The sequence below is a fragment of the Macaca mulatta genome, chromosome 10 (assembly GCF_049350105.2).
Source record: "Macaca mulatta isolate MMU2019108-1 chromosome 10, T2T-MMU8v2.0, whole genome shotgun sequence".
Lineage (NCBI taxonomy): Eukaryota > Metazoa > Chordata > Mammalia > Primates > Cercopithecidae > Macaca > Macaca mulatta.
Genome location: NC_133415.1, coordinates 1,118,908 through 1,144,118, shown reverse-complemented (window position 1 = coordinate 1,144,118; position 25,211 = coordinate 1,118,908). Strand labels below are relative to the sequence as shown.

Genomic DNA, 25,211 nt, shown 5'->3' with positions numbered 1-25,211 from the left:
AGACAGCAGGGGCCCAGCCAATCCCTTCACACACTTGGTCTTCAGAGAGGAGGCTTCTGAGCCAGGAGGGCCACTGTATTGGGGCCTGGCTTGAGGCCACACCTGTGGCTGGGGGAGCCCAGAACAGCACAGGCTCCTCCCCTGGTCCGCAGAGAGAGGCAGGGGTCCTTACAATCTGGGGGTATGCGAAGAAGCAGGCCCTGTGTCAAGGGATGTGAAACCACGGAAAGGAAGAAAGTGGAGGAACCTGTGTAGCTCAGAAAGAGGGAAGCGAGGGCAGCTGCCTTCCCTGGGGCCCCAGAGCCCGAGCACCCCCCACCAGCTGTAGGCTCTGACCCACCCTCCCCATCCTGTAATTAGTCAGAGACCCAGTCCCACCCCACCCACAGCCCCACCCCAAACACAAACAGCCACTACTCCTAAGGGAGGGAGGGGCTCGGCCCAGCCCCAACCCCACCGAATCCCCCACCCCCAGAGAACCTGGATCCGCCTCACAGAAGGGAGGTCAAGGCTGGGGGGCCCCTGGCTGGCCACTGGGTGAGTTCTGAGCAGCTCACCACCTCATCCCCAAACCGCATCCAAGGACGGCTCTGGGTACAAGAGGTTCCCCACCAACTTCCAAGGAGGGCGGCCAGGCTGCAGCCAGAGGGACAGAGGCATGAGCTGAGTGAGAACTCCCATCTCAGGGGAAGGCAGCCCTCGTGGCAGAGGCCTGGCATCCAAGTGCCTGCCTAGCTTAGAGAAGGCACAATATGAGGGGCCGGAAGACACAGTCTTTCCCAGCCAGTGCACCCCTGCCCACGCCCATGTCCCAGGGGGACCATCGGTTGTGGCTGGCACAGCATGAGGCAGGGGGCAGGACACAGTGAGAATGGACGACGTCCTGGGCTGGGAGGAGAACTGTGCCATATGGGCCCTCCCCAGCACCTTCCAATCCAATCTCTTCTGCTCCACTTCCCTGGGCCAGGGCCAAGCCCCTGGGCTTTCTGCACTTGGGGCCAGCTGCCGGCTCCACCTCCCCGATGTGGTCCCCATGCAGGCTGCTGGGCACACGCCCCGGGTGCACACACAGCATGGACCCAGAGCGCCCGGCAGCCACAGCCCTGGGCACACAGCGTCGCAGATGACTCCTTACACAGACCCATCTCTGGCTTCAGTCTCCCCACTTGTGGGATGGGCTCACAGGCGCCATATCCACCGGGGGTCGTAGGCGAGGCCTGGCTGTCGGAGGGGCTTGGAGGGAGGCTGATCCATTAGTCAGGAGCTGAACAGGGAGTCAGTTGGGGCAGGAGGGCCCCCTGAGGAAGACCCCAGTGCCGTCCCTAGCAGCCTGGCCTCGCTCCTGCCCGTTCCTCCCTGGCACGCATAGGTCACTGGCACAGGGTGTGTCCCTGAACTTGGGTCTGGAGGGTGCCTCAGAGGCTCTTCAGACTACCGTTGAGGCTTCTCGGGGCGAGGGGGTCCCTGGGTGGGCCCAGAGCTCCTCCCATCCCATGGTCTCCCCCAGAGGGGCCTGGGCCCACTGCAGGCTCAGCAGGGCCTGCTGGGGCCAACCTTGGGGCCTTCTTCAACCCAAAGGTGACGCATCTCCTCCCCGCCCAGTCTGGGCAGCTGCAGTAGAAAGTGGCAGAGCTGCCCGGACTTGCCTGTCCTCCTCCTGGGGCCCTCAACCCACGGCCCGGAAGTGGATCCCTCTCCCACGCTGCAGCCTCCCGCTTCGGGTGACTGGACACGGCTGGATAATCCAAAATAATTCCTTCTTGGCAGGCAGCCGGTGGGGGAGGGGGACTCACATTCCAAACCCTTGTTTTTCTCAGTAACTTCCCTCTACTGGGGCAAGGAACCCCTGGCAAGACCTCAGGCCTCCCAGACACCCCAGACAGAGGTGGGCCCCACATTGGAACCTTGAGAGGACTCAGATGTGCCAGGCCCACCTGCTTGCTCCTCAGTCAGCTCCGCGGATTTCTATGCAACATGTAAAAAGCTGACTCGCCACAAAAAAATGCCCGCTGGCCCTGCCCTCCGGGGGACCCTCACCTCTGGGCAGGAAAGGGAGGGCTCCTCCCACCAGCTGTTCAGCTGTTCCGTGCCAGGGTCATCTGGGCACGGGGCAGGCTGAGAGACCCCAGTTCCTGGCAGCCTCACTCTCCCACCCGCAAAGGGCTCCTGAGGAAGCTCAACTTTAAAGCCTGGCAGGCTGAGCGGAGCCTCCAAGCAAGGACCAAAGTCAGACATTAAGTGGGGGGCGGGGGGGTCCAGGGAAGGTGGGGCCCAGGGAGCCCTCCAGGCCCCCCGAGACCTGCCGGGTTTGGGGCCCACCCTCACCCCCGTCCTGACTCTGCCACAGCCCACAGTGGGCAGACAGACCCCTTTCTTCCTTTCCCAGGGAGCTTCGGGAAGAGAAATCAAGGGCCTGGCAGGAAGCTCCAGGGCTCCCGGGCTCTGAGACCCCCAGATGACAGCGGGAGGCGGGCTCCCCAGATCTGCCGAATAGCCCGACCAGGGGCGCTGGCAGGACAGGGGCTTCCTGCATGAGCAGGGTGCGGAGGGGCACGGTCAGCAGCGGGGAGGCAGGGCCCGCGCCACCGCTTCTAAGACTTTCTGTGTTTCGGGGTGTCCACCCAGACGCCACCCTGGGTACCGCGAGGAGGCCCGGGCCGTGGGGTCTCGCCAGGTGCGGGTGTTCTCCGCCCTGGTCCCCCCGAGCCAAGCAGGCCCCAGGGGTGCGGGGACGGCCCCCGGGAGCTCGGGCAGAGCCAGGCTCCTGTGCCGCTGAGCCTGGGGCCGGCCCGGAGCGCCTGCACCGCGGGACCATCTCCGCTCGGCGCACGGAGCTCGGCGGCTGAAGAGTGAGAGGCAGGCGCGGAGGAGGGATCCGACGCTGCTCCGGAGGGACGCGCAGCCCCCGCCGGCCGGGCCCGTCCCCCGAGTCCCCACCGGGAAGGGCGTGGGGCGGGAGCGGCCCGGGCCTCGCCGATGGACCGACGGACGGGGCTCAGGCCCCGGGAGCCCTCCGCGGAGCCGCAGCCGCCGCAGGTCCCCGGGCCCGAGCGCGGCAGGCCCGGGCGGAGCGGCGCTGACGGCGAAGCCCCCCGCGCCCAGCGCGACGTCCCCCGCAGCCCAGTCCCCCGAGCTCGGTACCTGCACGTCCGCCGCCAAGGCTCGATGGCGCCCGGGCCGCGCTCGGCGCTGCGCTCTGGCCCGCGCTGCTGCCATGGAGACGGGGCCTTTGTGTGGCCGAGGAGGGGCCGGAGCGCGCGGGAGCTGCCGGCCCCGCCCCCGACGAGGGAGAGGAGGGGAGGGCGGGGAGAACAGGAGAACGGGGGAGAGGGAGAGGAAAGCGGAGGGGGAGAGGGAGGGAGGAGGGGGAGGGGGAGAGGGAGGGAGGAGGGGGAGGGGGAGAGGGAGGGGGATGGGAGGGGGAGGGGTGGGAGGGGGAGGGGAGGGGGATGGGAGGGGGAGGGGAAGGGGAGGGGAGGAGGAAACGAGGGGAGGGGGAGGGGAGGGCAGAAGAGAACGGGAGGGGAGGGCACGGGAAAGGGAAAGGAGAACGGGAGGGGAGGGAACAGAGAGAGATGGGAAGGGAAGGGAGAATGGGACGGGAGGGGAGGGGCTGGGCCTGCGCCCCCTGTGCTGCCCCCATGTCTCCCCTGCCCCAGCAGCCACAGCATCGTTGGGTAGGTTTGGGCACCCCAGTTCAGACCCAGGTTCAGCCAGGGCAGCACCCTGCCCACCATGCCGCCGTCCAGGAAGGTCGAGTGCCCACAGAGGCCCCTTGGCCAGAGCACCCCCACAGGAACCCCACAGGTTTGAGGGGAGCCCAGGGCTTGGCGCTAGGGGAGGGCATTACGGGCGCACTTTTGCCTGGCCAGAGGAACAAGGGTCCCTGCCAGTCTTGAGATGGGTGGGCACCAGACCCTCGCCCCCAGACCAGGAGCAGACCAGTCACTCCCCGGCAGGTTTCAGGGGTGGGGGCTGCTGGGCTTTGGCCCTTTCCCAGGGGTCTCAGGCCCTCAACTTCCCAGGGTAAACCGGGCACCTGAGGATGGCCTCCCAGCACATCCCTGGCTTCCAGCAGCACCTCGGGACACTGCACCTGGGACCCCACATTGATCCTTCAGGGCCTGGAGGTGGGTGGCACGAGACCTCTTTCTGGGGTTATGGTTTCTGGGACAGAGCTGGCCCCACTTCTGGCATCCCAGGCCTCAAGTCCCAGCCCCAGTGCTCCTGGGGTCCGCTGCGCTTGAGAAAAGGTGGAGAACCCTCTGCAGGGCCAGACCTTGGAGCATGCCTCCACTGCCCTCCCAGGACTGGATGTGCTAAGCAGGAGACGGAAGCATTCCCCAAGCCCTCACCCTCGCCCCCACCCTGGGTCACCCCTCCCTGGGGCCGGCCTTCCACCCAGACCTGCCCCGTCCTTGCAGCTGGTCGGCTTCCTCCTGTCCCCAGCCAGGCATCCCCTCCTCCCCTGCTTCCCCCACTTGGGATCTGCCCTGCCACATCCTGACAAACTCTCCCAGCCTGACTTAGTTCTTTCGGTCTCTGCCTTCTCTCACCCTCAAGCAGCCAGGCCTTGTTCCTGCCCAAATCTTCCCTTGGGCCTTGAACCACAATCCACATTGCGGCCACCCTCCCCTTCACTGCAGAGGACCCCAAAATTACCAGGGTCTGACAAGGTTGCCAACATTTTATCAAAAAAGGAAAAGACAAGCCCTGTGTCACAAAAGGACATTTTAATACCAAAGCCGTGGGAAGGCCTCTGTTCTAGACCAAAAGGGAGTCTTTAAATAGCCAGCAGGAAGCTTGAGGCTGAGCAGCTGTCCTTCCTGTCCCTGAGCACGCCCTGTGTGCATCCTCAGCCCCCAGCCCCACTCCAGACCTGCTCCCAGCTCTCTCCACCCTCTGGGTTCTGTGGTCCCTGTCCTTCAGGAGGCCTGTAACCACAGCAGTCCTCACCCTTGCCAACAGTTCTGCCCAGCAAGCCCTCTTGCCTGCGGGGGCTGGCACTGTGGCCAGGGGTAGAGCTTTCTGGGCCTTCCTGTCTCTTCACTGCCTGCCCCTGGCCTGGTGTGCGTGGGGAGGGGAGGGCCATGGCCCAGCCCTGGACAGAGGCTCAGCCAACTCAGAGCGGCCTTGACACTGGGGGGCCACAAGAGGCATCGGGACAGATGGAGCTGGCAGATCTCCATGCCCAGCCCTCACCCATTCACCCCAGGCCACATTCCACCCCAGGCCTCTTCTGCATAGGTGGGGACAGGCCCTGAGGAAGAGGGGCTGGGACACTACCCTCCACCTTAGCCTTGGCTTCTGCCCAGGGCAATGCTGGCCGCCTGGCCCAGTGCCCCCCACCAAGTCTCCCACCCGCCCACCTATGTGGCCTTACCAGAGCCCTCCAGGGAAATCTGCTTGTGCGTTTCTGGACAGACAGTGGCCAGGGTCCCTGGGGGGTTCGGAGACTAGCCTGAAGCTCCTCCCTGCAGCCCTGTGGGTCTGCAGCCCTCTGTGCTGTGGGGCAGCCCTCAGAAAGCCATGAGGTGAGACTGTGGTGTGGGGAAGCACATGCCACCGTGGTCCTTGGGGTGCACTCCCCAAAGGGGGGCCACAGTTGTGAGAGGGGCGGATTGTCTTCCCAAGCTTCCTCGACACCTTGAAGTGGTGGTACTCAGGGGACGGGCCACCAGCACAAGGCTTTTGCAGAGGGCCCTGGTGGAGGGCAGCTGATGGCAGGGCCTATACTGGCCCCCAGGCCCCATCTTACGGAGGTCAGTGTTCAAGCTGGTCACACAGGAGGTGCCAGCATCTCTGCAGACCCTCTAGAGACCAAGCCCTCAGTAGGGAGGCTGGTCCCCCCATGCTACAGTTGGGAGGCCCAAGCAGAATTTGAGGCCGGGACCTTTCTCACCCTCAGGTCCCCGGCTTGCCCCGCCACAGAACAGGTTTGCCGCCTCAGCCTCTACGTGTTCTGTTTAACGTGGTCACGTCCTTGGACCCTGCACCAGACATCTGGGCTCGACAGCTCCCCTTTGTCACCCTCCCGGCTGCCTCTGTGTCCTTGTCTGTAGAATGGTGACAGGGACAGGCTGTCCTAGGCGCAGTCTGGCTGGACAAGTTGACATGTACCAAGTTCTGAGAACTACCTGTCGTCCAGACACCTGACCCCGCTGTCCTCGTGGCTCGGTCACGCCCTGCACTGAAGTGGCTGGCAGTGCTCACTCTACACCGCCTGGCTGGAGGATATGGTCCGAGACCACCAATGAGAACACAAACAGTACATTGCGCACGCGTGCTGAACGAAGGCTACCTTCTACAGACTGAATGGGGGCCTCAGAAGAAAAAGAAAAGTCCTTCCCCCAGCCCTGTGTCCCCTGGCCAGCACCTGCCCGGCTTCGCAGGGTACAAAGCCCATTCTCCATGAGTGACCCTCCCAGCACCATGTCGGGCATCTGCACTGCTGGGTCGCTCAGGCAAGGAGTCTGAGGGTCTGAGTGGTCAGGGGACCTATTCCTGGGCACACAGTGTGTGATGCTGAGCGGGGCTTGGCTGTCCGGAGCCCTGACAGTACCGTCACCGTGTGCTGCGCAGTGCCAACACCGTACCCATGGGCCTCAGTGCCTGCAGGTGTCACAGGGGGAGCACATGACCCAGAGGTGGCTCTTAGGGATCTTCACCCCTTACCAAGGAAAGGGAGACATGCAGGCTTCAGCCAAAGGCAGGGTCAAGCCGAAGTCCAGAGCCCCTTGGGCTGCATGTGGGGCATGGACGGACACACTTGGACGACAGGAGCCTTGTCCACCTCCCAGGAGGGACATATGGAGCTGGCGCATGGTGGGGGCTCCAGGACTGGGAACCAGGAAGGTGCTGTGGACCCTCTGAGGGCCAGGCTGAGCCAGCTCTCCTAGCAGAGGTGCTGGGCCCCACACCGCCCCCTGCCCAACCCCTACCTCCCAACAAACCACAGCCCCAAGCAGGTGGGGGCCCAGAGGGGCATCAGGGGTGGTGGGCAGAGCTCTTCACACTGCAAAGCAGTCTCTCTCCTTCTCAAGTTGATGACGGTGTGCAAAACAGCCTCCCATCCCCAGATAAGACGAATCGGTGGCTGGTCAGGAGAGGGTCCCTCCTGTCCTGGGCAGCCTGTTGGGCTGAAGGAACCACCACACACAGTGCAGGGGGCTTGGGGGCCAACAGATGGGCACCGGGAGGGGCAGACGGTAGACGCACCCACATCAGCGAGGGCTCCCAGCCTGTCCCCGCCCCAGTCCCAGCCTAAGGTCTGTGGAGGCCAGGTGGGGCCCAGGAGGAGGCAAGGCTCCGCCTGCACGGAATCCCTACGGTCAGGGCCATGCTGTGGTTCCAAATGTCGCCTTTACTGCTGAGACAATGGAGGAGCCTGCAGTCTGGGCGGGGGGCCAAGGAAGGGGAGCGTGTGCTTGGCCCAGTGCCGCCGCCACTGGGGAGCAGGAGGCTCAGGCAGACCTAGGACCCTGGGACCGTGGCCCTTGGCTCTGTCCTAGGGAGGGCACAGGACGGCCTGCAGGTCTTTGGGCAGGGAGCCGATGACCGTCTCGATGTACAGCTGGGCCCGCTGCAGCGTTGCCTCCTTCACAGGGAGCTGGTGGCCCTGAGCCCGCACCTGCAGGGGCAGCTGTGGTCAGGGCAGGCGCAGCTCCGTGCCAGGCTAGTGGTGCTGGGACAAGGCTGGGAGGCATCTTACCAGCTTCTCACGAAGTTTCAGGACCAGGTCCACGACCTCCACCTCGGACTTGTCTTTCATCCAGGTCTCGATGTTCTGCAGGGTAAGATGGGGTCTGCTGTCAGCAAGGCCCCCCACTGCCCTGGGCCTGTGCCCACCCCCACCATGTTCTGGCCCTCCCCAACCCCCAGCCTCCCTCACCGCCTCACAAATAGCCTCCAGGTGCAGGGCCTCCAGCTTCAGGGCCATCTCCTTGTGCCGTTGCCGGTACCAGCCGTCAAAATGGGGGGACTTGAAAAACCGCCTGTGGGGATTGACAGGCAGGGCCCCGGGGCTGACCCTGGGGACGGACAGGCAGGGCCACAGGGCTGACCCTGGGGACAGACAGGCAGGGCCGCGGGGCTGAGCCTGGAGACGGACAGGCAGGGCCACAGGGCTGACCCTGGGGACGGGCAGGCAGGGCCGCGGGGCTGACCCTGGGGACCAAGGAAGGCTGAGGCTGCACCCGCAGTCCACCCACCTGTAGAGACCCAGCCAGTCGCCCTTGAGGATGCAGGTGAGCTGGGGCCCGGCATGCTCCAGGCTACGCAGGAAGTCATCCTGGCTGAAGGGCCGGATCTGGGGGGGAGTCTGATTGGGGGTGGGTGAGCCAGCATGTGGGAACTCGGCCTCACAGGCCTGCACCCGGTACGCTGCCCAGACACGCTCCTCACCACTTCTGAATACCCCCAGCCCCCACCCTGCCTGGCACAGATCCCAGGATAGCCCTTCCCAGGGCGCAGACCCTGAGCCCCTCCAAGGGTCCCGCCAGCCACCTGCCCTGTGGCCCTCAGTTTCACAACATGATGGCCTTGAGCCCTGTGTCTCCTACACAGCCATGGCCTCCTGCTCCAGACCTTCCCTTCTCCGGGTGAGGAAGGGAACCCGCCCTCCATGGACCCCACAGGACCCCCACCTTCCAGGGCGTGATGCTCTTCTGCAGGGGCATGAGGCTGGCCATGTAGTGCTCCTGGGTGGGGAAGGGAGGGGAGTGAGCCCGGGGACCCATTCCCCCCAGCCCCGTGCCCCCGAGTCCCGTCCTCCCCTGTCCCATCTCCCCCAGCTCCGTTCCCCTCCAGCCCCTTCCCCCCCAGCCCCGTGCCTCACCAGAGGGATGATGAAGCTCTGGGTGAGCTCCAGGAGGTGCCGCCGCAGCAGGGCGCTCTGCACATCTGATGGCCGCTTCTTCTGCACGCCCTGCAGGGAAGGGGGGCCAGGCCCTTGCTGCACCTCACACCACCCCAGACTCCCTGCGTCCCCAGCCCCCTCCCGCCACAGCCCATACCTTGAGCAGCCGTTTAAGCAGCGCCTTGTCGCGGTGGAGGTGGGCTGTGTACGCGGTGTAGAGGCCTGGCGGGAGGGCACAGCTGGCGCCCCGCCCTTCAAGGGCCCCCCTCCCACACTCCTGCAGCCCCACAGAGGAGCCAGGGTGGGGGTCTCATCTGCCTGCAGCCCCATGCCCTTGGCTGCACCTGAAAATCTCACCCACCCCACCCCAGACACAGGGACCCACTGAAGAAGACAAGAAGGCGCCCCCTCCCCGAGGGTCCGAGGGTCCGAGCTCTGCTGCTGAGTCCTGGGAGAGCAGGGGTCGGGGGGCCGGACTGAGGGGTCCGGGCTCTGCTGCTGAGTCCTGGGAGAGGAGCAGGGGTCGGGGGGCCGGGCTGAGGGGTCCGGGCTCTGCTGCTGAGTCCTGGGAGAGGAGCAGGGGTCGGGGGCCGGGCTGAGGGGTCCGGGCTCTGCTGCTGAGTCCTGGGAGAGGAGCAGGGGTCGGGGGGCCGGGCTGAGGGGTCCGGGCTCTGCTGCTGAGTCCTGGGAGAGGAGCAGGGGTCGGGGGCCGGGCTGAGGGGTCCGGGCTCTGCTGCTGAGTCCTGGGAGAGGAGCAGGGGTCGGGGGGCCGGGCTGAGGGGTCCGGGCTCTGCTGCTGAGTCCTGGGAGAGGAGCAGGGGTCGGGGGGCTGGGCTGAGGGGGTCCGGGCTCTGCTGCTGAGTCCTGGGAGAGGAGCAGGGGTCGGGGGGCCGGGCTGAGGGGTCTGGGCTCTGCTGTTGGGTCCTGGGAGAGGAGCAGGGGTCAGGGGACCGGGCTGAGGGGTCCGGGCTCTGCTGCTGAGTCCTGGGAGAGGAGCAGGGGTCGGGAGGCTGGGCTGCCCCACCCGGGAGACCCACCAGGTACAAGACAGGCCCCTCCACCGTGGAGGGGCTCCAGGTCGAGGGGAACACAGACCTGGCTTAGTGTCCAGGGTCTTCAACCTTGAAGGCTTTTTCAGCTTGACTTGCTTAGGAAGGTCTCCTACGAGACATGCCCGGTGGCCAGGCCTCAATGCCCGCAGCTCTGGCCATGGGCTCTGAGGCAGCCCCACACTCAATGAGGCTTCTGAGCATCACCCCCTGCACCTCCCCGGGAGCCTGACCTGACATCTTGGGCTCCCCGACTCGGAGGATGTGGGGCCAGTGCTGGAGTGTTTTGATAAAGAAAGGGTTTGTGACTCCCAGGACCACGTTTGGTCTAGACAGAGAGAGAGAGAAGAGGCAGAGACAGAGGTCCAGGGAGGTGCAGCAAGGACGAGAGAGGTGGGGCGGAGGTGGCACTTACGGGGCCTGCGTGCGTGTGGTGAACTCCTTGAACTCGCTGTCATGGATGGTGAAGTAGGGACGGAAGTCGCAGCAGAACCTGAGGGGCTGCAGGCAGCTGTGGGCAGGAGCACAGGAAGCAGGTGAGGCACAGCCGCGATGGTCCAGTGACCCCAGCCAGGACCGAGCCAAGGTGGTACCTGGTCAAGGCCAGCACCATCTCTGAGGACACGTCGGGCGAGGGTGCCAGGACCAGCAGGGGCTCCCCAAGGAGCACAAGCTCCCACAGTGTCTGCACGTGAGTCAGCACGGGCCGGAAGCACCTGGGGCCGGGCAGGAAGGTCGGGGAGGTCAGGAAGGGGCTGAGACTCCTGGCCCTGGCCCTGCTCTCCCACGTGTTCACCCAGGTGCCGGTGAACACGGCACGCTGCGCCAGATGAAGACAGATCTGTCTGAAGATGTGAGTGTCTCGGGTTATCATGGCCACCCCGAGCTCCGACAGTCCACCTGTGCTGGGCCTGGGCCTGGGAATGGGGGACTCAACCTGGACCCACCTATGAGGGACCAGCTGTCCTAAAGTGGCCCCAGGGCCGGGGCAGGGGCTGCTGACCTGGGATGGGGGGTACCCGCCCGGACCCCTCTGGTCTCCCTGTGCCCATCCCAAGTGCAGCCCTGGCTCCTGTTGGGCCCTCCACAGAGCAGGATGGTCTCAAAGCCCAGCCTCCCTTGCAGACTCGCCCAGAGGCAGTGAAGGCAGACTCAGGCATCCGCTCCTAACAGCCTCTCCTGACACTGCCTTTCAGGACCTCCTGCCCACCGTGCCCATCTCCGCTGGCTGCAGCCACGTGGCACGTGCTTCCTCTTCTACACAGTTCTCCCTTCTTCCTTCCACAACTGTCCCAAGGGTTACTCAGGATGAGCGCTGCCTCCCTTGGGCAGTCCCCACATGGCGCTGGCCATACACACACACACGTGCACACACGCACTCACACACACACGCACACACGTACCTGCACGTGCACAGAGTGAGCTCCCCCAAAGCAGCATGCAGAACCCTAGGGGACTCACCTGAACAGGTCCAGCTCGTGGACGCTAGCAAGAACCATTGGGGCTGGCAGCAGGTTCTGAGAGGAGGGGAGTGTAGGTCAGGGCCAAGGGGGGCTGGCACCCCTTGGGCCCCAAGCAGCCCCTGCCTCACAGCGCAGGGGAGGGTGGAGAGCGCCCAGCCCTACACCAAGGCACAGGCTGTGGCTTTGCCTGGGTTTGACCACCCCGCAGGGTGGACCAGGGAGGCAGGTGTGGGACCACCCAGCCCAGGAGCAGGACTCAATCGGGTGAAGCCCTCTCAGCTCCGCCTCCACCTCAGCTCCCACCTCTTGATCACACTGCTTCGGAGGACTGGACTCGGACTTGTCCACCCTGGATGGGATGCGCACCTGGGAGAAGGAGGGAGCAGCTGCCAGAGGGAGTAAGGCCTCCCCACACACCTGCAGAGCCTGCTCCCCAGCCAGCTGACTCTCACCTGGACAACAACGCCCATGACAGGTAGGTTCAGGGTCTGCCCAGGTGCAGGCGCCGGCCACTGGTCGATCTCACTGCACACTGCGGATGCAGTAGCCGGCGTCAGGACCCTCCCCAAGGAGAAGCTGCTGTCAGGCCCACCAGGGGCCACAGCTGGGATGATGAGACCGCGATGGCCATACCTGATGGCCACTCACCTGCTTCCAGGCAGGGCGCCAGCTTGTCAAAGTACTCAGGGGCAATGAGGCTTAGCAGCGCCTGGAACAGCCGGACAAAGGGCAGGCGGGACACCAGCACCAAAGACTGCGGGGCCACGGGGCCAGTTAGAGGCCCCCAGCTCCAGGCCTCACTCACCCCAGCCACTCAGGAGCCCACGGGGACCCCTGAAGCCACGCTCACCTGGAGCTGGCCCAGGGTAGCATGTCCCACCAGCTCCGCAAGACAGCTGCCCCGGGAACGGCCTGACTCAGACCCCAGAATTATCAGACAGGAGAAAACCCAACCCTGAACTCCCCGGGTGGCGGCTGGGGCAGCTGGACCCTAGGGCCTTCGGAGGGAAACGCATGGTGGCCAGAATTTCTGGAATGATCTCCCCAGGGGCTGAGCAGCTTTTACTCTTGGCCTATGGCTTCCAGGCTGGGTTGTCCTGACCCTGACATGACCCTCCAGCCATCAGTGAGGGGCAGAAATGTCCTGGACCGGGACATAAGGGCCTCGGGTGCCACGCCAGGCAAGGACAGGGCAGAGGGGGCTGCAAGGAGAGCTGGACACAGCCCAGGTGGGGCTGCAGGAGGGGTGGGCACTGCTGGAGGCTCAGGACCCCTTGCCCGCCCCACAGTCCCTCCTGCTGCCTGCCAGCTCCTGCCTCTCTGAGGCGCCAGCCCAGAGTGACCAGGCAGCGCACCTTCTGGAAGTAGCCCCTCTTCACGGAGCGGTCCTTCACCTGTCTGAAGTACACGTAGCCAAAGTAGTGCGCCGGCTCCCTCTGGAAGGAGCAAGGGTTAGCCAGGCCATGCCCCACCCAGACCACCTGGCCAGCCCCAGGGCTGGGAGTGGCAAGAAGCATGCAGGGACGGCAGCAGATGGGAGCCTGGAGAACCAGAAGGCTCCTGGAGCTTCTGACCCTGCCCTCTGGCCACCAAGGCGGAGGCCAGGAGGTCCTGGGCTCAGAAGGTGGGTAACAGCCCTGCTGATACAGTAGGGAGTCTGCTGGTGTAGGGGAGAGGGGTTCAGGGTGCTGGGGACCCTGGGAGGTTCACGTGGGCCCCTGTTCAACTATGCAGATGCCCAGTCACGGATGTGTGGTGCCAAGGGAAAGCTCCAGGGACCCTGGGGAGACCCTGGAAGAGCTGGCCCATCCTCAGTTGGGACTGGTGCCTGGGACTGCAGGGTCAGCGGGGCATGGCCAGCTCCTCTCCTGCCACACAGTGCCCAGGCACTCCGAAGGGGCTTCTCCCACCAGCCTGACCCTGGCAGGACCCGTGGGGAGCAGGGGAAGAGAAGCAGGCCAGAGACGCAGCCCAGTGCTCACCTGCAGTGCCACGGGGGCCCTGCTGTTGTAGTGCCTATCGTCGGCATGCCAGGGGCTCCTCTGCCCTCCACACTGGCGCATGCGGAAGCTGAACTGAGTGTCTCCAAGGCAGCCTGAGAAGGGGGCAGCCCACCACACGTCAGGGCCGGGAGCTGGGGACCGGGGAGCAAGGGCCCTGCGAGCCTGGCCTCTGCTGTTAGCCAGAAACCAGCCTGGCCAACACAGTGAAACCCTGTCTCTACTAAAAAGACAAGAAGTAGCCAGGCATGGTGGCACACGCCTGTAATTCCAGCTACTTGGGAGGCTGAGGCGGGAGAATCACTTGAACACGAGAGGTGCAGGTTGCAGTGAGCTGAGACTGCGCCACTGCACTCTAGTCTGGGTGACAGAGTCAGACTCCATCTCAAAAATAAAAAAAAAAAGCCTCAGAAAGAATGCCCAGCTGAAGGGGCCTGTGTTTCCCAGTGGGCTCCTATTCTGACTCCTGCACACCCTGCACCTACAGGCCTTAGTATATGTTCGCACAGAAACGCACCTTCAGCCTATCTGGGAGATTGGCTCAACATGCTTGAGACAGAAACCAGGCACTAGAAAATGGTTACCCAGATGTCTATGCCCCAAGGCAGGAGCGAGAGGGAGGCCCAGCCCCTTGTGGCCACTGTGTGGGGTGTAGGAGACTGTTGGTCTCTGCAGAGAGACACCCTTTCCACGTGCATCTGGGGACCTGCCTGACCTGCTGCAACGCGGAGATCTGGGTGCCTCCACTGAGTGGGCATGGGGCTGGTGCTGCCCACCCCCTGTGGCACTCTGCACATGGGCAGCCTAGGCAGCCGTGATGCCCCTGGCCTGGGCTACAGGGACGCCCAGCTGGCTTCATGTCCAGCCCCAGTAAAGATGGGGTCACCTACCTGAGTGTGAGTCAGGAAAAGACAAGTAGCAGATGCTGCTTTTCTGAAACATACAAAACCCGGTGAGGGCCGACCCACTCCTGGGTCCCGTCCATTCCCAAGAGGGCCAGGACTCACCTCCTTGTCTGTGAGCCGGAAGTCATTTGGATACACCAGCTGCAGAGGAAGACAGAGCGCCTTGTGACGCCATCTGCCCAAGGAGGCAACACCCCTTGATGGCATCCACTGGACTGGGACCGCCCCAGCAGCTGCAGCATCTGTCTCTGGGGCGCAGGTCAGTGCCATGGTGCTGGCTCGCCCCCGGCTCCCTGCTCCAACAGCGTGCTGCGTCCTCCCCACACCATCTTCTCTGGCTACTGTGCCCAGCTCCTTGCTGACCCGCTCCTCTCTCTGACCTCCAGGCACCAGGCCCCAGGCAACTAACTCCCCTGCCAGCCGGAGGCTTCTCTACTCTCACCTCCCCAGGTCCCTCTCAGTAAGAGGCCAGCACAACGGGGTGGGCTTCCTGACCCCTTTCTCACACCCCTGGTCCTCACAGCCACTCAACCACCTCTTGCCCAGACTGTAGTTGGGCCCCCCTGCCCCTACACACCCAGACATCAGTTCACAGCATCAGACATCAGAAGGGTAGTGCTTCAGGGATCCAGAGGCCCCTCACCCGGGACGGTCACAGGGCCCTACCTGGCTGGTCCTCCATCTCCATCACCACCTGCCAAACCAGAGGGCCCCGGACATGCTGCTCCCCGAGCTTTTGCTCAGATGCAGGCCCGGAAGCACCCCTGCTCCATGATGGCAGCCTGCCGTCAGGCCCTCTCCCCATTGTGCTCAGTAGTCTTCACCCAGCCTCCCCCTGCCAGGGCCTGTGCCCCACCTGCAGTGCCCAGTGAGTGCCCAGCCGGACAAGCCCTGCACCCCCAGGAGTGGACAGTGGGGGAGAGCATGACACTAAGCAGGCGCTGAATGACCTGGAAGACAGGTGTGCACTGACAGAGGCAGCAGGTGGGGCAGGTGACCCTGGGAGCCCAGCCCAGCAGGTCCATGCACACGTGGACCACTTTCCGTCTAGGGACCTCCCAGGGCCCCCATTCCCAGTGGACCCTGCAGTGTCTCCTGGGCTGTCTGAAGCTTGCTGGGAGGGCCTCTGTACACTGTCCCCTCCTCATCCCATCTGCCCAACTTCTCCACTGAGTTGAATTTAGGCTATAATAAGGCTTCTTCCAAGATGTGCCCTGAGCCCCCAAACAGTGAGGAGCCAGGCCCTGGATGAAAGCATCTGCCAATTTTTTTTTTTTTTTTTTGAGACGGAGTCTCGCTCTGTCGCCCAGGCTGGAGTGCAGTGGCGCAATCTCGGCTCACTGCAAGCTCTGCCTCCCGGGTTCACGCCATTCTCCTGCCTCAGCCTCCCGAGTAGCTGGGACTACAGGCGCCCACCCCTGCGCCCGGCTAATTTTTTCTTTTTTTTTTTTTTTTTTTTTTTGAGACGGAGTCTCGCTCAGTCGCCCAGGCTGGAGTGCAGTGGCGCAATCTCGGCTCACTGCAAGCTCTGCCTCCCGGGTTCACGCCATTCTCCTGCCTCAGCCTCCCGAGTAGCTGGGACTACAGGCGCCCGCCCCTGCGCCCGGCTAATTTTTTCTTTTTTCTTTTTTTTTTTTTTTTTGAGACGGAGTCTCGCTCTGTCGCCCAGGCTGGAGTGCAGTGGCGCGATCTCGGCTCACTGCAAGCTCCGCCTCCCGGGTTCACGCCATTCTCCTGCCTCAGCCTCCCGAGTAGCTGGGACTACAGGCGCCCACAACCGCGCCCGGCTAATTTTTTCTATTTTTAGTAGAGACGGGGTTTCACCGTGGTCTCGATCTCCTGACCTTGTGATCCGCCCACCTCGGCCTCCCAAAGTGCTGGGATTACAGGCGTGAGCCACCGCGCCCGGCCAGCATCTGCCATTTTTTTTTGAGAGACGGGGTCTCACTCCGTCACCCAGGCTGGAGCGCAGCGGCGCAATCACAGCTCACTGCAGCCTTGAACTTCTAGGCTCAAGCAATCCTCCCACCTGAGCCTCCTGAAGTGCTGGGAGTACAGGCGTGAGCCACTGTGCCCCGCTTGCTCTGTGAAAATAGCTCTGCTTTTGTTTGCTCTGGGCTTGCTACTGTGGTCGGTCCTGCTTTGTCTCTTCCAACGCAGAGCAAATCTCTTTAAGGCAGGGACCCTGTCCTGGTTACTTCTGCCTCCCAACACCTGGCACAGAACAGACCCTCCCCAAATACAGTGTTTGTGGCATATGTGATGAGGTCTCTGAGGTCTACTAGGACAGGTGGGTGGAGGGGAGCTAAACAGGCACCAAGGAATGGTCAGGAGGAAGACGAAGGAGGAAGCTGGGAGTAGGCTGGACCCACAGGGGCGCCTCAGGATAGCTCCGTGAGGGGCTGGGGATATAGGGCCACTCAGTCTGAGCCTTCATGTGTCCGCACTGAGGAGGGCTGAGGAAAGGCAGGTACCCTCTGCCTCAGGTCAGGACTCTGTACCTGGTCTGCTGGTCACGGGGGCCTGTGGCCTCTGAGCTCCGTGCCCATGCCCGGGGGCCCTCAGCATGTCTGACCAGGGAAACCCACATTCTCAGGCTCATCATCTTTGGGAGTAGCCCTGGGGCCCAGTTACAGCCTGAAGCTGAGTACTGAGCCAGGGGTCAGGCTACCTGGGGTTGGGCATGCCAAGGTGAAGGGACACCTGGAGCTGATCCTGAGGGCATGCAGGCCTCCCAGGCCAGGCTGTGCCCTGCTCGGGCTTCCGCAAGGGTCTCGCCCTTTTCACCTGAGGCAGCCTGCACCGGTCTCTGCTCCTGGTGAGCAGTCACTGAGGAAGACTGCGGGTGGGAGCTTGGCTTAGAGAAGGCACATCCAGGGAGCAGTTCTGAAGGTATGGCCTGGCCACCCTCGGGATCCCCGGGGTCAAAGCTGTTCTCCTATGCGAGAGCCTCCTTGTCTCTCATCTTCACCCTCATGTACAGCATGGCTCCTGGAAGCCAGTGTGTCCTGTCCTGGTGGGCTGAATGCAGCGCTGATGAGAATCCATCTGTTTTCTATTTGGTTGGACTTTTTTTTTTTTTTTTTTGAGACGGAGTCTTGCTCTGTCACCAGTCTGGAGTGTAATGATGTGATCTCCGCTCACTGCAAGCTCCACTTTCCGGGTTCAAGCGATTCTCCTGCCTCAACCTCCTGAGTAGCTGGGACTACAGGCTCCTGCCACCATGCCCGGCTTTTTTTTTTTTTTTTTTTTGTATTTTTAGTAGAGACGGGGTTTCACTGTGTTAGCTAGGATGGTCTCGATATCCTGACCTCGTGATCCGCCCGCCTCGGCCTCCCAGAGTGCTGGGATTACAGGTGTGAGCCACTACACCCGGCTTGTTTTTTGTTTTTTAACAGACAGGCTCAACCTCCAACTCCTGGACTCAAGCAGTTCTCCCACCTCAGCCTCCTGAGTAGCTGAGACGACAGGTGTGTGCCACCATGCCTGGCTCTTTTACCATGCCTGGCTCTTTTTTCTTTTTTTTTTTTTTTTTTTTTTTTTTTGAGACGGAGTCTCGCTCTGTAGCCCAGGCTGGAGTGCAGTGGCCGGATCTCAGCTCACTGCAAGCTCCGCCTCCCGGGTTCACGCCATTCTCCGGCCTCAGCCTCCAGAGTAGCTGGGACTACAGGCGCCCGCCACCTCGCCCGGCTAGTTTTTTGTATTTCTTAGTAGAGACGGGGTTTCACCGTGTTAGCCAGGATGGTCTCGATCTCCTGACCTCGTGATCCGCCCGTCTCGGCCTCCCAAAGTGCTGGGATTACAGGCTTGAGCCACCGCGCCTGGCCGTTTTTTGTATTTTTTAGTAGAGACGGGGTTTCACCGTGTTAGCCAGGATGGTCTCGATCTCCTGACCTCGTGATCCGCCCGTCTCGGCCTCCCAAAGTGCTGGGATTACAGGCTTGATTTTTTTTTTTTTTTTTTTGAGAGCTGCGCTCCAGTTCCGTCACCCAGGCTGGAGTGCAGTGGCACGATCTCATCTCACTACAACTTCCACCTCCCGGGTTCAAGCAATTCTCCTAATTCAGCCTCCAGAGTAGCTGGGATTACAGGCATACAATGCCCGGCTAATCTTTTGTATTTTTAGTAGAGATGGGGTTTCACCATGTTGCCCAGGCTGGTCTCAAACTTCTGAGCTCACACGATCCCCCTGCCTCAGCCTCCTAAAGTGCTAAGATTACAGGCGTGAGCCACCACACCTGGCCTCATTTTGTATTTTTTTGTAGAGATGTGGGTCTTGCTATATTGACCAGGCTGCTCTAGAACTCCTGGCCTTAAGTGCTCCTCCCACCTTGGGCTTCCAAAGTGCTAGGATTACAGGCATAAGCCAGCAAGCCTAGCCTCTTTTTTTTCTTTTAATTTTGTTTTGAGACAGGTTCTCATAACCCAGGCTGGAGTGCAGTGATCATGGCTCACCACAGCCTTGAATTCCTGGGCTCAAGCAATCCTACAGCCTGAGCCTCCTGAGTAGCTGTAACTACAGGTGCACGCCACCACACCTGGCTAATTTATTTTTATTTTTGGTAGAGACAGGGTCTCACTATGTTTCCTAGGCTAGTCTGGAACACCTGGCCTCAAGTGATCCTCCCACCTCGGCCTCTGAAAGTACTGGGATTATAGGCAGGAACCACTGTGCCCGGCCCAAGAGGTGAGTTTTCAAAAGCTGAGAAGGCGGAGCCAGGCCCTTTCCTAAGCTGACCTGTACACTCCAGTCACTCCACAGTCCTGCCCAGCCCCTCTCAAGCCAGACCCCTTGTCACCACACAGCCCTGCTGACCCCTCTCAAGCTGGACGCCTCATCTCACAAGCAGGCTGCACTGCACTCATTTCCACGGTGCCCCCATGTGTACAGTTGCGAGGGTATCCTGTGAGCACTATGGACCCTGAACCACTTACTCTCCATATCACTGGCATATAGTGTGAACTCCTAGAGGGCTAGAGCCTTGTCTTCTCATGTGCTGGGCACCAGTATTGTGGGGCTGGGCTGGTGATAGCTGCTTAATGTGATTTACGGTTTTTTGTTTTGTTTTGTTTTTGTGAGATGGAGTTTTGCTCTTGTTGCCCGGGCTGGAGTGCAATGGTGCAATCTCAGCTCACCGCAACCTCTGTCTCCTGGGTTCAAGCGATTCTCCTGCCTCAGTTTCCTGAGTAGCTGGGATTACAGGCATGAGCCAACATGCCCGGCTAATTTTGCATTTTTAGTAGAAACAGGGTTTCTCCATGTTGGTCAGGCTGGTCTTAAACTCCTGAACGCAGGTGATCCGCCCACCTCGGCCTCCCAAAGTTCTGGGATTACAGGCGTGAGCCACTGCACTTGGCCTTCAAAGTGATTTACTGAATGAGTAACTGAATCACCAGCTCTTTGCCTTTTGCTTATGTTGCCATTTTGGGAGAGGGGTTACCTGAAACAGGACCCCCTCCCCTGTCTCTTCTCAGCATCCAAGACTTATTTACCTAAGCCCATTCCATCCTCTGAGCTGCATGCATCCCAACTAGGGTCTTCCTTCCACGTCGCAGGACCAAGCACAGCCCTGGGACTTTGCAGTGCTTAGCTGGGCTGAGCTGTGACTGAGTGCACAGTGGGTGCTCCCTAAAAGTCTGTAAGTGACTAAAACGACCTCAATCTTCCCTGTGACTTCCACGGGAGGGAGGAAAAGCAAGAGTCAGGCCCCATTGGATCCACTGCCAGGTTTCTGCACAGACCCAGTGATCTGTAGGTGTCCATGTCACTGCTATGGAGGCTTCGGACATGGACCTGGGTCCCCAGCACTCTGCCAGCTGACCATGCCCCCAGTCCGAGCTGGGTATCCCAAGCACATACAACCTTCAACAGCTCAGAAGTAACTTTTCAAATGGGGTTTAGAAAATAACACGAGAATGCCTTAAGGAACAGAGGAACTTCTTAACTTTTTTTTTTTTGAGATGGAGTCGCAGTTTGTCACCCAGACTGGAGTGTGGTGGTGTGATCTCAGCTCACTGCAACCTCCCCGTCCTGGGTTCAAGCGATTCTCCTGCCTCAGCCTCCCGAGTAGCTGGGACTACAGGAGCCTGCCACCACGCCCGGCTAATTTTTGTATTTTTAGTGGAGATGCGGTTTCACTGTGTTGGCCAGGATGGTCTCAAACTCCTGACCTTGTGATTCACCTGCCTCAGCCCCTCAAAGTGCTGGGATTACAGGCATGAGTCACCGCGCCGGGCCAGGAACTTCTTAACTTCTTTTTTTGTTTCTTTTTTGTTTTTTGAGATGAAGTCTCACTCTTGTCACCAGGCTTGAGTACAATGGTGCGATCTCGGCTCACTGTAACCTCCGCTTCCTGGGTTCAAGCGATTCTCCTTCCTCTGCCTCCCAAGTAGCTGGGATTACAGGCGCCCATCCTCACACCCAGCTAATTTTTGTATTTTTAGTAGAGACGGGGTTTCACCATGCTGGCCAGGCTGGTCTTGAACTCCTGACCTCAGGTAATCTGCCCGCCTCACAGAGTGCTGGGATGACAGGGGTGAGCCACCGCATCTGGCCGGAACCTCTTAACTTCTTTTGTGATTTTGTGGGTAACAATCTGGGCAACAGTATTGAACTAAGAAAGTGGGCTCTCAACCCTGGACAGGTCACCACAGTTCTTGGTACTCAGCCCCCACCCAGTGATGCTGTTCGAGACGGTGCACCTGCTGGGGACGTTGTGTGGTGGGAGGCGCTCCAGAGAGTGCTAGAGTTAGCGCTTTTCTGTTTTCTGTTTGGAAGATTATAGGCTTCTTACGGTTTCTTGAGAGTTCAGCAGGGCCTTAGAAAGCATCTCCCAACCACAGAGACACGCTGTCTGGCTTTCCTGATGATGACAATTTGGCCTCACCTTGGACACCTGCAGTAATGGAGCGCTCACTACCTCTCAGGAGGTTCCTCCGCCAGTGCGGGAAAGCCTCCCTCCACCTGCAAGTGGGCCTCCCCTGTGCTGGTCAGCTCTCCCGTGTGTGTCATACAGGACACAGAGGAGATCATCCCGCGGGGCCTCCCTGGAGGAAGGGAGGCTGCGTGCGTGGGTAGGTGAGTGGAGGCCTGCAGGCAGTAGGAAGACCACATCGAAAGCCCACGGGCACAGCCGATGAACAGACCCCCAAGAGCAAGAACACAAGACGCAGGTCGAGGGACAAGGGCCTATGGGGTCTGGATCGGATTCTAGGTGAACGAGGAGGCGCTGCAGGGTTTTAAGCAGGAGAGCAACAAAGATTAAACTCTGGGGTGCAGCTGGGGCGGGGATGACATCAGTGATGGCAGCAAAAGAACGGATCCGAGACCTTTGTTGCAGAAGGAGCCGTCAGCCTTGCCTATGCCCAGAGATGGGACGCGGAGCAGAGGGTAAGCCCGGGACTCTGGCAGGAGCCACTGCGGGGATGAAGGTGTCACTACTCTGGTGGGGAATGGAGTGGGGAGATGTGAGATATTTACTGAGAAAAATCGAAAGAGTGCCACTCAGGAGATGCAAAATTCTCCATCCCAATGTGAAGACAACATCCGACTCCGAGCGGCTGGCCTTGCCTCCTCGGCCTGGGAAGCGCTTTTGAGGCCCGGGGAAGAGGCCCCTCCAGGAGGCGGCGGCCGAAGGCCAGGGAGAGTGCGGGGCGGCCGAGGGCCCCGAGCGGCCCAGCCCTGCCCACCCGCCCGCGCCCGCTCACCTCCAGCGCCTGGCCCAGCTCCAGGTCGAAGGTGACCACGCACACGCACTCCAGCCAGGCGGAGAAGCGCGCCCAGGGCGCCGCCGGGGTCCGCGTCGCGCGGCCTGAAGACCTGGGTCCAGCCGCGCCCAGGCAGCCGCGAGCCCGGCGAGGCCCTGTGCCCAACAGCGCGTCCATGGCGGCGGCCGCAGGTTGCCGGGGGAACGCGGGCGGGGGCGGTGCGCGTCCGGACCGCGTCTCAGAGCAGTCGAGCGGCCGCCGCGGCCCAGTGCGGCTCCACCGCGGCCGCGCGCCCCCTAGCGCCGGAGAAGCGCCAGCGGCCGGGCGCCGCCCAGGGCACCAGCGAGCCGGGCGCGCGCGGGCCAGAGCGGCCGGAGCCCACTGGGGGACTTCCGGGGAAGAGGCCGCACCGGAGTTTTCCACGGCCCTCGCCGTCTGAGGCCCGAGAGAGTCGGGTCGGCCCCGGTGCTAGCGGGTGCCGGCTTGCGGGAGCCTCGCGGCCAGGCCGGGGAGGCAGAGCAAGGCCGCAGCCAGCCGGCGCCGAGCTCGTGGGGCTTCGCAGGTCCGGCCAGCCCGCCTCGCCCCACCGCGGAGCGGCGTCGCGGGCGTTTTCGTGGCGGAATGGCGTCTTCACTGAGCGCCCAGCCACCACCGCGGACTCGCGCTCCCGCCCCATGGACTCCCGCTAGTTTCCTCTGGGGCCGGTGCGGCCTGGGGTCGCGTCTGACCGCCGGTGTCCACGTGGCGCCTCTGCAGTTTCACTTTCCGGGGGAATCGCGGGAACCTGGAGCGCCTTCCCTCCCTCGCGAGGGCCACGGGCCCCGCCGTGGTCCACAGAGCACCTCGAGGCCTGGCGTGGAAGGGCGAGTTTGGGGCTATCGGTAACTTAATGGAGCACGCCTTTGAGTCGTGGGCCTCGTGACGTTTCGGTGGAAGGCGGGCCGCATATACTGTGGTGGTCCCTTCAGATTACCACGTGTTGGCCAGACGCGGGGGCTCACATCTGTCGTCCCACCACTTTGGGAGGCCGAGCGGGGGTGGCGGATCATGAATCCAGGAGTTCGAGACAAGCCTGACCAACATGGTGAAATCCCGTCTCTACTGAAAATACAAAAAGTAGCCGGGTGTGGTGGCTGGAGGGCGCCGTAATCCCAGCTACTCCGGAGGCTGAAGCAGGAGAATCGCTTCAACCCCGGAGGCAAAGGTTGCAGTGAGCCGAAATTGTGCCTCCAGCCTGGGCGACAGAGCGAGACTCCATCTCAAAAACAAATACATAAATAAATAAAAGATTACCACGTGTTGTTCGGATTATCTGGCCTAGGTGTGGGGTAGGCTGTCCCATCTAAGTTTATCACAACAAAATCGCCTAATGACACATTTCTCAGGACGTAGCTTCACCGTTGAGCAGCACATGAACGTGTTGTTTTTTTGAGACAGAGTTTTGCTCTTGTTGCCCAGGCTGGAGTGCAATGGCACGGTCTCAGCTCACTGCAACCTTCGCTTCCTGGGTTCAAGTGATTCTCCTGCCTCAGCCTCCCAAGTAGCTGGAATTACAGGCGTGCACCACCATGCCTGGCTAATTTCTGTATTTTTAGTTTTAGAAACAGGGTTTCACCATTTTGACCAGGCTGGTCTGGAACTCCTGAGCTCAGGTGATCTGCCCCCCAGGCCTCCCAGAGTGCTGGGATTACAGGCGTGAGCCATTGCGCCAGGCCAGACCGTGTTGCTTTTATTTTTATTTTTAGAGGAAAGGTCTCACTCTCTCTCAGGCTGGAGTGCAGTGGCCCATTGCAGCTCACTGCAGCCTCAATCCCCTGGCTCAAGCTGTCCTCCCACTCAGTCTCCTGGGTAGCTGAGGCTACAGGCACACGCTTCCATACCCCATTATTTTTAAAATTTTTTTTTCTTTTTGTGGAAATGGGGTCTCATGTTGCCCGGGCTTGTTTTCATTTCTCTTGGGCATATGTAGAAACCAAATTGCTGAGGCATAGCCTGGGTATATGTTTAGCGTTTCCCAAAGCAGCCATACATTTAAAAACATTCCTACCAGGCCAGGCGAGGTGGCTCATGCCTGTAATCCCAGCACTTTGGGAAGCCCAAGCGGGTGGATCACCTGAGGTCAGGAGTTTGAGACCAACCTGGCCAACATGGTGAAACCCATTTCTTTTTTTTTTTTTTCTTTTTTTTTTTTTTTTTTGAGACGGAGTTTCGCTTTGTGGTCCAGGCTGGAGTGCAGTGGCTGGATCTCAGCTCACTGCAAGCTCCGTCTCCCGGGTTTACGCCATTCTCCTGCCTCAGCCTCCGGAGTAGCTGGGGCTACAGGCACCCGCCACCTCGCCTGGCTAGTTTTTTTTTTTATTTTTTAGTAGAGACGGGGTATCACCGTGTTAGCCAGGATGGTCTCGATCTCCTGACCTCGTGATCCGCCCGTCTCGGCCTCCCAAAGTGCTGGGAATGAAACCCATTTCTTTTTTTTTTTTTTTTTTTTTTTTTTGAGACAGAGTCTCACGCTGTTGCCCAGGCTGGAGTGCAGTGGCGCGATCTCGGCTCACTGCAAGCTCCGCCTCCCGGGTTCCCGCCATTCTCCTGCCTCAGCCTCCTGAGTAGCTGGGACTACAGGCGCCCGCCACCGCGCCCGGCTAATTTTTTGTATTTTTAGTAGAGACGGGGTTTCACTGTGGTCTCGATCTCCTGACCTTGTGATCCGCCCGCCTCGGCCTCCCAAAGTGCTGGGATTACAGGCTTGAGCCACCGCGCCCGGCCTGAAACCCATTTCTACTAAAAGACACAAAAATTAGCCAGGCATAGTGGCAGGCGCCTGTAATCCTAGCTACTCGGGAGGCTGAGGCATGAGAGCGCTTGAACCTGGGAGGCGGAGGTTGCAGTGAGCCGAAATCGAGTCATTGCACTCCAGGCTGTGTGACAGAGCAAGACTTTGTCTCAAAAAAAATAAAAATAATAATAATAATAAAAAGTCCTACTAACAGTGTATAAGTGTTTCATTTACTTCACATCCTTCCCAACATTTGGTGTTGCCAAGCGTCTTCATTGTAGCCAATGAGTGGGTAGTGGTATCTCGTGATTTTTTTAATTTTATATATATTTTTAGAGAAGAGATCTCATCCTGTCACCCAGGCTGGAGTGCAGTGATGTGATCATGGCTCACTGCAGCCTGGAACTCCCAGGCTCAAGGGATCCTCCCGCATCAGCCCCCCCAGGTAGCTGTAACT

At 61.1% G+C, this 25,211-nt stretch overlaps 2 protein-coding genes across 21 annotated transcripts in view; both read right to left on the bottom strand.

The window, feature by feature from the left end:
- Positions 1 to 3,235, bottom strand: part of PLXNB2 (plexin B2) — a 33,371-nt gene extending 30,136 nt beyond the window's left edge. For all 3 annotated transcript variants that reach the window (XM_077949203.1, XM_015150630.3, XM_077949217.1), the window contains exon 1: positions 3,142 to 3,235. The gene's annotated coding sequence lies outside the window, so the exon portion shown is untranslated. The remainder of the gene's footprint in view (positions 1 to 3,141) is intronic.
- A 4,108-nt stretch (positions 3,236 to 7,343) lies between these two features.
- Positions 7,344 to 22,224, bottom strand: DENND6B (DENN domain containing 6B). Of its 18 annotated transcripts, none has more exons than XR_013398735.1 (20): positions 21,982 to 22,186; positions 14,377 to 14,415; positions 14,260 to 14,302; positions 13,352 to 13,464; positions 12,725 to 12,805; positions 12,018 to 12,123; positions 11,822 to 11,901; positions 11,673 to 11,735; positions 11,368 to 11,423; positions 10,500 to 10,622; positions 10,322 to 10,417; positions 10,140 to 10,234; positions 9,953 to 10,018; positions 9,015 to 9,841; positions 8,837 to 8,926; positions 8,646 to 8,699; positions 8,211 to 8,320; positions 7,892 to 7,994; positions 7,712 to 7,786; positions 7,344 to 7,630 (listed from the first exon to the last, which is right to left on the bottom strand). XR_013398735.1 is itself a non-coding variant. In NM_001194565.2 (20 exon segments), coding segments are annotated over 20 exon segments (1,758 nt in total). In that variant the 5' UTR covers positions 22,159 to 22,224; the 3' UTR covers positions 7,344 to 7,507.
- Between the last annotated feature and the right edge of the window lie 2,987 nt (positions 22,225 to 25,211).